Here is a 14,779-nt window from a genome sequence, read left to right as displayed (position 1 = left end):
TGAAGCTTTCCTCTCATATCAGGGGAACTGTACTCAACCACATGAAAAAGAAATGGAACCTTGATATAAAGCAATGAATGGCATCTAAAATAAAATTTTGTTTTAAAAGAAATATTTCTTTAAAAACTTACCCAATTTGCTCATTACAAATCCGTTACCTATAATTCAACAGATCTTAGTCCTCTGCGAATACTGTACAGCATTCTCAAGAGTACTGAGTGTGCATCATATGGACCCTGAGGTCCTGAGATGTGAAAAATGATATTTTAATGATAAAATAAGGTTTGTTCATACTTACCTGGCAGATATATATATAGCTGTATTCTCCGAAGGTCCGACAGAATTTCAAATTTCGGCACACGCAGTGGCCGGTCAGGTGGTTAGTACCCATTCCCGCCGCTGGGAGGCGGGTATCAGGAACCATTCCCATTTTCTATTCAGATTTTCATAGTGCCGTTGTCTCCTGAGGGGAGGAGGGTGGGCACTATTTAATATATATCTGCCAGGTAAGTATGAACAAACCTTATTTTATCATTAAAATATCATTTTGTTCATGAAACTTACCTGTCAGATATATATATAGCTGAATCGCACCATTGGAGGTGGGCAGAGACAGCATAGGATTGAGAAACAAAACAATGTAGATGATTACACATCTTGGTTCCTTACCTTTTAGCATAGCTGACTTCGTGATTACTGTCACCCAAGTCTGCGTCTGCTTTACTGGAGTTTCCAACGAGGTAGAGACCTATATGGTTGGAGAGTTCCAGATGATCTGTCAACGGGGACGTGACCACTATGTGACCAGATCATAGCCCTCAAGAAGGAAGCAAAGAGACAAAAATAACCACCTGGCCTACCAAACATCGTGACTAGTTAAAAACTAAGGAAAGGGAAGACTGCCCCCACAGTCTACCCCACAACCATAAAAACACAACCAAAAATTTTTTAAAAACTATTCCTAACCATACATTAAAGGATAGGATGGGTACTGCCTCCTTCTCCCAAGATCGTACCAGCCGAAACGTAAGGTCCCAATGAACAGCAAGACTCATACACTGTTCTTACGTCCTTTAGGTAATGAGAGGCGAACACAGAATGACTTCTCCAAAAGGTGGCATTCATAATATCGTTCAGAGCCATGTTCTTTTGAAAGGCTACTGACGTTGCAACAGCCCGAACCTCATGCGCTTTAACTTTCAAAAGTTCGAAGTCACTCTCCTGACAACTTTTATGCGCTTCTTGAATGGTGGACCTCAAGAAGAAAGCCAGCGCATTCTTTGACATGGGGACGTCAGGTCTTCTCACCGAGCACCATAACCTATCCGCAAGACCTCTTGACTCTTTCGTCTTGTTCAAGTAGAACTTTAGAGCCCGAACAGGGCATAGCAATCTTTCTGGTTCCTGACCCAGAATACCCGCCAAACCTTTCAATTCAAAGGACTTGGGCCAGGGTGAGACGGGTTCTCATTCTTGGCAAGAAACGACGGTTGAAGAGAGCACACCGCATCGTCTCCTTTAAAACCAATTGACTTAGATATTGCATGAATCTCACTGATTCTCTTTGCAGTAGCGAGAGCAACTAAAAATAACATCTTCTTTGTTAAGTCCCTCAAAGAAGCAGCATGAAGGGGTTCAAAGGGGCTTTGCATCAGGAACTTAAGAACTACGTCCAAATTCCAAGATGGAACCAAATACTGATGCACCTTAGTCGTCTCGAACGACCTAATGAGGTCATGCAGGTCCGTATTGTTGGCGATATCTATTCCTCTGTGCCGAAAGACCGCCGACAACATACTCTTATATCCCTTAATAGTAGAGACTGCCAGCTTCGGAACTTCCCTAAGAAAAAGAAGGAAGTCTGCAATCTGGCTCACAGTGGTCGAGGAAGAGGAAATCCCTCTGCGTTTACACCACTGTCGAAATACGGCCCACTTCGACTGGTAAACCGCGATCGAAGATGTTCTCCTGGCTCGCGATCGCTCTTGCCACCTGCTTGAAAAAACCTCTCGCTCTCGCCAGCATTTCGATAGTCTGAACGCAGTCAGACCGAGAGCGAGAGGTTTTGATGGTACCGTTCGAAGTGGGGCTGTCTGAGTAGATCTGGACGAAGAGGCAACACCCTTGGAAAGTCTACCAGAAGCGACATTACCTCCGGGAACCACTCCTTGTAAGGCCAATACGGAGCGATCAGAGTCATCCTTGTGTCTTGCGACGCACGCTTAACTTCCTGACCACTTCTCCCAGGATCTTGAAGGGAGGGAAAGCGTAAAGGTCCAGACGAGACCAGTCCCAAAGAAGGGGCGTCTATTGATACTGCTCCTGGATCCAGGACAGGAGAGCAGAGCGGAAGCCTGTTGTTCTTCGATGTTGCAAACAGGTCTACTAAGGGTCGACCCCATAAACCCCACAGTTTTTGGCACACCTCCTGGTTCAGAGTCCACTCTGTCGGGAGCAGTTGATGACGACGACTTAGCAGGTCCGCTCTCACGTTCTGAACGCCTGCTACAAACCTCGTCAGGATCGTAACGTTCCTGGAACTCGCCCACAACAGGATCTCTTTCGAAAGTACGAACAGGGAACGAGAATGAGTGCCTCCCTGTTTTTTCAGGTAAGCTAGAGCTGTGGTATTGTCCGCGTTTACCTGGACTGTGCGACCGGACACTTGATCTTGAAGAATCGAAGGGCTAGAAAAATCGCCCCTAATTTCTTTCATATTGATATGCCAGGTCACCTGTTCCCCTCTCCAGGTGCCTGACACTTCTCTCTTCCCCAGTGTTGCTCCCCACCCCGACATTGACGCGCCGGAGAACAACACTAGGTCGGGGTTCGGAAGGCTGAGAGACACGCCTTCTGAAAGCCTCGAGAGGATCCAACCACCACCTGAGATGCTCCTTCACCTCGAGGGAAAGTTTGAGAGACAACTCGAGATTTTCCTTGTCTTCCCAGTTGTCTTGCAGGAAGAACTGAAGAGGCCTGAGATGTAGTCTCCCTAGGAAAACAAACTTTTCCAGTGAGGAAATGGTCCCCAGCAGACTCATCCACTCCCTCACCGAACATGTTTCTTTCCCTAGGAAGGGCAGGACTTTTCGTAGCACAGCTGTTGACGTTCCGGGACGGAAAAGCCCGAAAAGCCACTGAGTCCATCTGAATCCCCAGATACACGATGGACTGTGTTGGGGTCAGGTGTGACTTTTCGAAGTTGACCAGCAGGCCGAGTTCTTTTCGTCAGGTTCAAAGTTGCTTGAAGATCCTCCAGACACCTCTCCTCGATGACCTTTCGAATCAGCCAGTCGTCCAAGTAGAGCGACACACGCATCGCCCTGTCAGATGCAGCCACCTTGCTACATTCCTCATGATGACGGTGAAAATCATGGGAGCTGTGGACAGGCCAAAGCAAAGAGCTCTGAATTGATACACCTTTCCCCTCAAGACGAACCTCAGGAACTTCCTTGACTGAGGATGTATCGGCACGTGGAAGTACGCGTCCTGAAGGTCGAGGATACCATCCAATCCCCTGGTCTTAAGGCTCCTAGAACAGACTGAGCCGTCTCCATCTTGAAAGTTTCTTTCACGACAAAAGCGGTTCAGGCTGCTGACATCCAGCACAGGTCTCCAACTTCCCGACTGTTTGGGACCAGGAACAGCCTGTTGTAGAAGCCCGGGAATTCAGGTCTAAGACCTGTTCTACTGCTCTCTTGACGAGCATTTGCCTCAGCAGGTCGTATACAGGATCTCTTGTTTCTCTGGACCGCATACGATGGAGAGAGGTCCAAGGGCGAAAGGCTTAAGGGGAGGGGAGAAAGGAAAGGGATCTTGTATCCTTTCTCTAAAACCGAAAGGGACCAACTGTCTGCCCCTCTCACTTTCCAGGCCTCGGAAAACGCAAGAAGCCTGGCACCCACCGGTATCTGGAGGAGAATCACATCACTTCTTGCCCCTACCTCTAGCAAGGGCTTTCCTCTCGAGAGGTTCTTTCCTCAAGAAGAAGGCTTTGAAGATGATCCGGCACGAAAGGGCTTCTTCATCTTGGGTGAATGCTGACGGTTTGACGTCGTCGAGGTCACAGGAACCGCAGGGCGCCTGATGACTGAGCCAACAGGTCCTGTGTGGTCTTCTCTTGCAAGCTTGCAGCGATGTCCTTACCATCGAAGCCGGGAAAAGATGATTGGAAAGGGGAGCAAACAACAGTTCTCCTTTCTGTGCCAAGGAGACGGACTTGAAAGCGAAACCGCAGAAGAGTGACCTCTTCTTGAGCACTCCAGTCGCAAAGTGCGAGGCCAATTCGTCAGAACCATCTCGGACCGCCTTGTCCATGCAAGACAAGATGCTCAAAAGGTCCGACAAGGAGATCGAGTCCTGACTCCGCGACTTAAGGTCCAAAGCTCCAAGGCACCAGTCAAGGAAGTTGAAAACTTCTATCGTCTTGAAAAGGCCCTTCAAAAGATGGTCCATCTCCGTAAGAGTCCAGGGAACCTTGGCCGTCGACAGATGAGACCTCCTACTCGAATCAACGAGAGAGGCGAAGTCTCCCTTAGATGAGGAAGGAAGACGTAAGCCTAAGTCTTCTCCGGTCTCATACCACATCGCCGCTTTACCCGAGAGTCTTGAAGGGGGAAGGGCGAAAGAAGACTTTCCTTGAGCTTTGCGGGAGTCCATCCACAAATGGACTTTCTTGAAGGCCCGCTTAGTGGAAAGCGATTTAGTCATCTTCAGAAATCCCGGAGCTTTCCTAGACTTAGTAGAAGTCAGTTGAGAAGAGGAGGAGAGAGGTACTGCCGGCAGAAACTTGTCGGGAAACAATTCCTTCAACAGCTTGACGAGAATCTGGTAGTCCGACGACGAGGACTGATCCTTAATCTCATCTTCAGACTCCGAGACCTTGAGTCTATCTCCAACATCGGGCGGGGAAGAGCAGAGAGAAGTCGGAGAGGAAACACACCGCAGGGTCCTCTGCTTGGAAGAGGAACTGGCGTGCAAAGCAGCAGGAGAACCAGGAACCACACGAGAGCCGACAGCAACGGCAGGTGGAGCGTCTTGAAGGGAGTCAAAAACGTCCATCGGGCGTCACGTCTGGCAGCATGACGAGCTTCTTGAGCGCCCAATCGGGCGTCACGTCTGGCAGCATGCCAGAGCGCCACGTCTGGCAGCAAACGCCAGGAGCCTGACGAGCGTCATCAACAAAAAGGTGAACGTGGCGTCTAGAACGAGAAGGGAGGAGGACGTCCTGGGGTGACGTCACGACGGTCCTCCCCAACACCCTCTGGGGACGAGTCTAGGGTTCCTTCCACGACGAGCAGGCGAAGCAGACGAAGGTGACGAGCGAGGAGCAGGAGAAGGAGAACGCCTAGATCTCTTCACTGGAAGTCTAACATCCTTCCGACGAGTACGGGACCTGGACTCTCTCTGCAATGAATGAGGAGAGTTGCTGCTGCATGGAGGCAATAAGGGTCCTCGTTGGTGGACGCCTCTCTCTGGAGAATTACGGAACCTAGAGGCAGAAGGACGAGGGGGCGTCCTAATCCTCTTCTCTTGAGGAGGGAGAGCTCTTGGGCGCTCAAACACGTCTTCTTCGGATGACGTCCGGTACTTCTTTTTGGGGGAACGCATCCACAAACTCTGGCGAGGAGCACAGAGTAGGAGAGAGAGGACGTGAAGCGTCCTCCTCCCTAAAGCTTCTCTTAAGAGGGCGAGAGTCTATCTGACGGTTCCAACCCCTGCGTGGGGAGGACGTGTCAGAAGACGAGAAGCAGTCCTTCAGGACCCGAACACGAGTTCGCGCCTGGGCAGCCTGGGAAACGTCTTCAGGACCTGCCGAAGGGACGCCAGACTGGTGGGGTTCCCGTCACCCTCCTTCGGCTTCGACATGCTCTCTCCCTGAGTCCTGGGAGTCCAGCAGAGGTCCAGGCCTAGAGGCATGATGGGGCCGGTCTGACGCCCCCTCCACTGCACTGGGGGCACTAGTCACTTCACAACACTTTTCTTGGAGAGCTGACACCTTAGATTCTAATGCACGAATCGATTCCATCATGGCGGAAAGCATATTAGTCTCCACTGGCACGATCTCAGGGGCTGGAGACAAAACCACAGGGTTAGGTTCTAAAGGTACAGGGAGTTAGGGCCGACATCAACACTTCCGAGCAAAGAGAAGCACTCCTGGAGGAAGACCTCCTCAGTCGATCACGCCCAACTTCCTCACATATTTATCATACGCTCTCCATTCATTTTCAGACAAAGAAGCACATTCATCACACCTATCATTCAACATGCATATATGCTTCCTACAGTTAGAACATACAGTGTGAGGGTCAACCGCAGCTTTCGGCAACCTCACCTTACATTCAGACATCACACACGCACGGTAACTAGCAGAGCTAAGACCCAGACATAATGATAGTCTAAATCAAAACCAAAGAAAAGTCAAAAAAAGCGTATGCCGATCTACCGATCCAAAGTCAAAATACCAAAGACAATCAGATACTCAAGAAAAAGCAAATCCTATGACGGAGGTGCAGACAACAGTTGTTGACAACACGGCGACAGAGAAAATCTGAATGGAAAATGGGAATGGTTCCTGATACCCGCCTCCCAGCGGCGGGAATGGGTACTAACCACCTGACCGGCCACTGCGTGTGCCGTGAAATTTGAAATTCTGTCGGACCTTCGGAGAATACAGCTATATATATATCTGACAGGTAAGTTTCATGAACAAACTCACATTTTGTGTCTAGCCTTGTATTTAAGAGACTTCTATTTCCTATACAGCAGCTGGCTGATTTTTAGCCAGTATCTGATTATCTGTTTTAAAGATTTATTGTCTATTTTAAAGATTTCTTGAATTTGATTTCCAAATCTCTCTTTTGCTAGCACTATAAGAGAAAGTACATTATTTACTTAACAGATTTTCAACTTCACCCACTCTCATATATCTTTGTGTACTAGTTGTATTCATAAGAATTTCAATAAATTGTTACACTATGAAATATTGTTCTATTTTTCTCCTACTTCTATAATGGAGTACACAATAAAGCACAAGCTCTTGGGAAAAAAATGAATATGACATGAATATAGCAATGAGTATGACATGTAAATACATATAAAATAGTAGCATGGATTTTAGTTAAGTAGAAATACTAATAAGCCACAGTAATTAGTGGCTATGCGAACATTATCCCATCAAATTATACCATAATATTAGGCACTGTTGGAACAAAGGCCCATTGTCAGTCAAAGTATATTTGTATACAGTCTCAAATAGTTTTAACCTAATTAAATTGTTTGGCAAATCTTTACAAATGAAAGAAAATTCTTTTGCTGTATGTGTTCCTAGAATAAAAAAAGGGGGGTAAGCTTAACTACATTAAAATAAACACACCTAAACAAGGAGTATAACTGGCACCATTACAAACAGTGAGCATTTACCAGTGAACAAAAAATTCCACCACTGTCTCTTCTTGCTTTAGTCAGCAATACAATTTTACTTAGCATACAAAACACAGGCCTGTATATCCTGACACTTTTGAAAGTAACAAGCAAGGAGGGCATTAACTTTGTTCGAAAGAGAGTTTGATAAAGAAGTAAAATGATAAGTGAGCACCAAGAACACTAACCAGAATCTGGTTACTTCTACCACTAAAAGAATATTGCTAGATTACACCAAGATTCCCCTTAGCAATGAGCTTAATCAACTAGGAGAATTATGCCAGTTTTTATATTGTGAATGACTGTTGCAAATAACCAGTTATACTGGAATCATTGCTAAAAATGTGCTTAAAAAAACATGTTTACATTGTATATACTGATCACTATACAGCTCTTTCTGATACATCTTCTTAACGGAAAATAGCAGCTCACATCTTTACAGTCAAAATGCAAAGGAATTGTCAGTCCAATTTATGCTGACATGCCATAAACACAAAATGGATATGAGACACTGAAAAGTAGGGTATGTATTACATTAATAAATATTAAACAAGGTGACTTACCTTAAGGGTATAAAACAAAAAATCGTGACATTCTGTGTGTTCTTTCAAGTTTGTTATGCATTTCTGGTGATCATAATTATCTGATATGAGTTCATCCAACAAGGCCTGAAAAAAAAAAATTTTATCAAGGGAAGTAAAGTAATACAGCATATCCCATATTTAGTGTCCATCATATTAATTTCTTGTCCAAAGAAAAGTTTTTGTCTAAGAACTGATTTGGGAATTTCTTCATAAAATCTCAACAACTCATTTTTACTTACTTGTAACCTCTGAGTTGGAAAACTAGGACCTCCTTCAGTTTTCTTACGGACTGGGCGTCGGTTTTCAGCTTTCATTAACTTTATTATTGTTGATAAGGCAGCTTCTTTAACAGCACCTGTTTATAATTTGATTAATATTATTTCCAATGGAATGGACAACCTAACGTCTATAACCCAGGCCTAAAGAACACAAGAAAAAGGTACAATGGGAAAACAAGTTACCAGAGTAATGATACAGAAGCAAAGGGAGAAGTCCAAAGTTTAGCAATAGCAAAAGTGACAAATGTAATTCCAATAAACCCTTTAATGTTCCTTGTGTGGTTCACTTTAATAGTACCCTAGATTCTTTAGCCCATGATGTATTGATTACACCCTTTACTTTTCTCTCATTTCTTTCTTTTGCCCTCTATATAACTCCTTATCCTATAACAAACCTGAGAAAACACTTCACTAAATAAACATTTCTCATTACATTTCTAAACATATTCTAGAGATAACTCCTTGCAAAGGCCATAATAATATATGGTTACACAATTTTTAAGTACTATGGTAATTATTTCTCCTGTTTCAACTCTGGATCCCTTCCAAGGAAAGTTTGTTTGCCTTTCATTATGGTGTTTTATTGTATGCTTCATCTACAACAAAAGGAAAATACAATGTACCAGCTCACTCATTGTGAGGGCTGAATACTTGTAATGAGGATGAAAATTTGAACAAGCTGCCAGACAGCCTGAGCAGCTATGCTGGAAACATAAAATATGTATAAAATATGCATACGTCACTTTTGCATGGCCTGAATATTGTTGGTGTGAATGTCTAAAATATAATCGACAATGAATTTCAGGTTTTGGGAACAAATCAGTTAAAGAAACCTCATTACAATCTCCATTGTTATAATTATCCCATGATAAAATTTTTACAATGCTGTAATTTAATGGTAAAAATCTCAACCTTATCATACATAAAGACAAATCCTTTGGGCCAGCCCTGTGAAAGCTAAATAAATTAGCTCAGCGATCCAGTAAAATTACTTGATTTGTACACAGTGTGTGAGCTAATGTGTTCATACGGGAACTTCATTTTTGTGCAATATGCATTACAGTATTTGCAAATCTATGCCTATGTTTACAAGCATTGAGTTTTTTGCCATGTCTCATAGCATAACTCATAAAAATTTGTCTCTCAACTTCACCTGAAATTTGTACAGTAACTTTTGCATGTCTTTTGAAGCTAATCAACTGGTCATCAATAATCACATTTTGAGTTATGGAAGGACACCATCCTGCACCTATTTTTGTTTTTTATCTCTCTCTCTCTCTCTCTCTCTCTCTCTCCTACCAATAAACTTCAGAAAGAAAAAATGATGGTGGGGGCAGACAACATTAGACAGAGAGGTAAAAAGAGAGCAAATGGAAACATGGAAAGCAATGCAGATGGGCTGAAAGGATATCTTAATGAATCTTTAGTGTGTTTATAGTGTGTCATACAAACCAAGCTTAAGGCCCAAACAACTCATTAAAAGAATTTTGATAAGGGTCCTAACAGAGTAATCAAAGATGGCAATATCTGCCTCTTAGAATGTGGATTCTGCAAAATCAACTGATACATAAAAATCATACATAGCTTCTGGCAAAATCAACTGATACATAAAAATCATACATAAAGACAATAATTGTAAAATTACTACAGCTAAAAAAGTATTTCAAAACTGCACTGACCTTCATGTCTTAGAAGACTAATTAATTTTCAAAAGCTTCATTGTATCTTTCATATAACCACTTATCAAATTTTTTACTTGCTGTCATCAGGTCATCTGAAATGAGGAAAAGCATTGAGAAACTGATACAAATATTCACACATAGAAATCACTAAAAAATAATCCTGGGTTATCTATTTACATATGTGCTGTATATAATATGCTTTAGAATTAGTTGAGGGAGCTGATAACAAAGTTATTCAGGCTTCAATCCGATGGTTGAAAATAATTGTCATGTTTATAACAGGTACTCATAATTCAGTCAAGCTCTATAGCTTCTGCTGACAGTATTTCTTGAAAAATCCTTGCAGATGGATGCCTGTGCAGTTTTGATCCCCAGTACCTGTATTCATATAAAGCACCACAAACCAAGTTTGGTCACCACTGAACATGCATTGCCCAGATTGGATAATGACTTGGGCATTAGTATATAAGTTCTCTAGGTTAATGAGGTAGATGATGATGACAGCAGCTAGCTGATCACCTTCCATTTGGGATAGCTGCCCTTCTCAAGAAGAGTCCAGAATATATGACTGAAATCACCGAAAAAAAGCATGGCACATGAAAATTAACATCTCCAGCAACCGACCACAGACATCAAATTTAAACACACTCTATTTTTCTTGTAACCTGATTAAGTGAAAGTATAGCCTTATTACAATGACCCACAGCCTCATACTATGGGAGGTATAAATGTAGGCAAAAAGTCTGCAGAAGTTGGTCTCAACAAGAGAGAGAGAGAGAGAGAGAGAGAGAGAGAGAGAGAGAGAGAGAGAGAGAGAGAGAGAGAGAGAGAGATATGCACTATCCTTGCTTGTCATAACTTCAAATTCTAAACAAGGCCATCTTTAAATGGCCAATGCTGGGAATGACAACTTTGCTACATTATTCCCTGTGCCTCTTGACTAGCACACACATATTGCCAAAAATCTCATTTGCCAGATTTTGTCTGACTACACTGACATATGGCTTTCTTCCATAACATGGTCTTTTCTAACTTGAACAGTGTTCAGCTTCCAACCACACTTTACCTGAAAAATGAAATTTTCATAATAAAACTAATACAGGCAGTCCCCGTTTTATGACGGGTTCCGTTTTTTACGCCATGTCGTAAACCGAAAATATTCGTAAATGGAAAAATCGTTGAAAATTGTCAAAAATCCTAAGAAAACCTTACTTTTAATGCTTTAGGTGTATTGGAAACAATATAAACTGCATTTTTATTGAGTTTCTCATCAAAAAAACTCCAAATTTTGATTATTCTGCTGTTTTGGAGCCATATTTCTTCCGTCGGATTGACGTACGACGTGTCGTAAACCCGGAACATGTGTCGTAAATTGGGAAATAATTTCTGATGAATATATTTGAAAAGCGTCGTAACCTCGAACCGTCCCGGCGGACCCATTGTAAACCAGGGACTGCCTGTGTTGTAATACCTACCTGAACACCTGAATTCTGCCCTTAATCCCACTAGCCCAAAAACAACTCTCAATTACCAATCCACTAGCGGGAATTTTAACAGCCAGCATTACCAATGCTGCAGGTAAAATCTTGTCACTGAGCTACCATAACAAATGGTTGGTAACACTGGATCGCCAGCAACAAACTCTTGCAGAGAAAGAACCCTAAACGAACGAGGCAGAGGGTTAACTTTCACGACTCCATCTTCGCCACAAATTCGGAAGAAAAGACAAATGCATATCCTTTCCTGCATAGGAGACCAGCCTACACAGGGCCTGAAGACTCTCCCACCCATTTAGCAAAGCTAAAGCCGTAAAAGTAAAAAAGCTTTACCTTCTTAGTCAGCTGTCTTAACGTTAGAGCTTCAATGGTTTCAAAAGCAAGGAAGGCAAAAAATTGAAGTACTTCCAACAAATCCCACCGAGGGTCCCAAGTCAGCAAGACAGGACGTTCAAGCTTAAAAAAGAACGTAATAAACCATGGATGATTTGCTACTAGAAATTTCGAGGAGATGGAAGCTAAATGTACTGCTAAGCATTGAGCAGTAGCCAGCAATAGCCCGAATCTAAAGGCCGTTCATTTTCCGAAGGAATAAAAGAAAATCATCTATCTTAGCAATAGAAGGCCTAGAGATGGAGTTACCTTCCTTACGATACCAACTTCTATACATTGTCCATCTGACCTGGTAAAGCTTGTGGGTTGACTTTCTCAAGCTGAAAGAAAGCTGTCTAGCCACAAAGAACAGAGTCTGGTCTGTCTAGATGCTTGCTTGATAGTCGCCATGCAACTAGGTTCAACACGAGGGTTTGGGTGATAATGGTGAAAATGCAGTTGTCTGAGAAGAGAACTGGGTAGGAACATGTGAGGAACTTCCATGAGGAGCTCTGGGAGAGTTCCAGAAACCAAGGACGTTGGGGCCAGCAAGGAGCTATTAGAGTCATAGCCGTCTTGACACTCTCCCTCAATTTCCTGATTACTTGATGAATGAGACGAATGGAAAAAATACACCTGCATCTGATTCCAATTTTGTAACATCGCATCAAGGTGCCTATCGACATGGGGTCCACCACTGGTGAGAAAAACCGGAAGACGATGGTTCAATCTTGTCAAAAATAAGTCCTACAGTTGCTGGCCACTTCTGGAGAACCTGACATACTATGTCCTGAGCCAAAGTCCACTCTCCCTCCAATATTTGATGAGAGTGACTTAAAGAATCAGCCAGCACGTTGAGACTCTCCGATACTGAATTGGGGAAGAAGAGACACTTTCCTTTCTTTGCACCATCTCAGGACTCTCTGAGCTATAATATGAATTCTGTTGATCTTGTTCCCCGAGTTCTTCAGATACGACACAGCAGTTACGTTGTCGCAAAACAGAGCCACTACTCTATTTCGCAAGGTCTGAAAAACACCTGAGGGCTTCTGGAAGGCCTGAGTTCCCGAAGACTGATTGACTCCTTTCGTTCCTTCTCCCCTTGAGACCTGAAGCCTGGGTTTCCCACAAAGGTTGCTCCTCAACCTGATCTGAGGCACCTGTGTACAGATGAACGTTGGGAAGAGGGGAGTCGATAGACCTTCTGGGTGTCAGATGCCTTCTTCTGACCACCACAGAAGATCCGACAGGCAAGAATCATTCCAGACTATGAACGTTCTTTGCTCGGAAGTAGGAAGCGATTCTGAGACATACCTGAAGAGAGCATCCGGAGACAGAGACCCTGGAATTAAGAGAGAGAAAGAGAAGACATTCTCCTAAGAGGGTTCTCAAGCTGATACTGCTGTTCCCTGCTGGACAGGAACACCTCTACCTGTTGAAGGACCGACTGGATCCTCTCCAGGGTTGGAAAAACCCTCAAAAGGAAAAGAAAGAATCCTCATCACCAAATAGGTCTTGGATTGTGTTGGCACTAGGCAGCTCTTGGCAAAGTTTAGCGAATTCTAGTACCCTGCATAGTTTTTAAAAGAAGTCCCTTGCCCTTACTAGCTAGGACTCCTCTAGAGAGGAGACAAGGATCAGCCAATCGTCTAGATACCTCAACATCCTGTATCCCCGACGATGCATAATTGCCAACACTGAGACATGACCCTCATAAACACCTATGGTGATGTGGTCAGCCTGAAGGGGAGAACTTTGAACTGGAAGGTGCCGGACTGAAAAGAACGAACCTGAGGTACCTCCAGAATCTGATGAACAGGAATCTTGAGTCACGCGTCCTATAGATCCACCAAGACCATCCAATCCCCTCCTGATGACCCCAGCACCAAGAACCCAGACATAAGTCTCCATATTGAAACTTCACTGAAACCACCTGACAGTTGAGAAAGAAAAGGTCTATAATGGGTCTCCAATAACTTCCGACTTTTGAGTGCGATGAAGATTCTACTGTAAAATCTGGAAAGAGAGGAGCTGGTTCTAACGCACCCCTTCTCTAACAGGTCCCGAATCTCCTCACTAGAGCCATCACCTTGATGGAAGACGGGGAATAACTCAGAAGGTTGACAGGGAGGAGGACAGAGGGGAAGGGAATGAAAAGAAATTCGATAACATTCCAACCTCAGGACCTCACAACCCGATCCTCTGCCCCCAACTCCTTCCAGATCTTGCCAGAACAAAAGAGAACCTCCCACTGGAACAGACGAGGGACATATCTCCTACTTGGTAAAATCCTGAGAGAAGAGGGCCTAGAAGCTTCACACTGTTGCAGCTTTGTTTGCAAAATGCACCCTCTTGGGTGTTCTAGGGGGAGACTTGAAGCTGTAATTCCACAGCTGAGTTGGTAGTCAACAAAAATTCACCATATTGGCCACATCCTCATCCCTGAACAAAGGAACTGGCTAAGGCTAAAAGGTGCTCTAAGCAATACCCCCTTACGGACATCTGGATAACGCAGGGGAAGATGACCGAGATAGAAATCTCGTCTTTTCTTACTAACAAATGTCGTCGACGAAGCCAAGGCATTGGCCTGGTGCGCCAGACCCATCGAAACAGAAGTTATTAAACTGTCAAACAGCCCCAGATCCAAAGGGACATATCTGTCATTCTTTAAGAAACCCATTAACCCAGACAACATCCAAAGAGAGTGCGAAAGAGCCTCAGTCTGATTATGCAACACGTCCTCCAGAGCCACCGCTTCCCTGAGAGAAATCCCTACGAGGCGAGATGATGCCAGAGACCTAGACAGGATTGCCTCAACAGATTCGTTGAGTGGCAACCTGACACCTGCCGAAGGATTACCATGAACTGAATAGATCGCATTATGTGGGGAAAGAAGAGAAATGTCCTGCCTATTAGAAGCCCACCGCCCATGCCAGATGACCGTC

At 44.0% G+C, this 14,779-nt stretch overlaps 1 protein-coding gene across 1 annotated transcript in view; it reads right to left on the bottom strand.

Moving 5' to 3' along the window:
- The window catches only part of LOC136829435 (nucleolar complex protein 4 homolog), a 42,062-nt gene that overhangs the window by 17,790 nt on the left and 9,493 nt on the right, over nt 1-14,779 (bottom strand). The window contains exons 3-5 of the mRNA XM_067088057.1: nt 9,964-10,058; nt 8,246-8,361; nt 7,986-8,090 (exon numbers count right to left, since the gene is read on the bottom strand). Of these exons, the coding sequence (XP_066944158.1) occupies nt 7,986-8,090; nt 8,246-8,320 (180 nt within the window). The 5' untranslated portion in view covers nt 8,321-8,361; nt 9,964-10,058. The remainder of the gene's footprint in view (nt 1-7,985; nt 8,091-8,245; nt 8,362-9,963; nt 10,059-14,779) is intronic.

This window comes from Macrobrachium rosenbergii, chromosome 44, assembly GCF_040412425.1.
Source record: "Macrobrachium rosenbergii isolate ZJJX-2024 chromosome 44, ASM4041242v1, whole genome shotgun sequence".
NCBI lineage: Eukaryota > Metazoa > Arthropoda > Malacostraca > Decapoda > Palaemonidae > Macrobrachium > Macrobrachium rosenbergii.
Note: the sequence above shows the minus strand (reverse complement) of the source record. Positions and strands in the feature narration are given on the sequence as shown.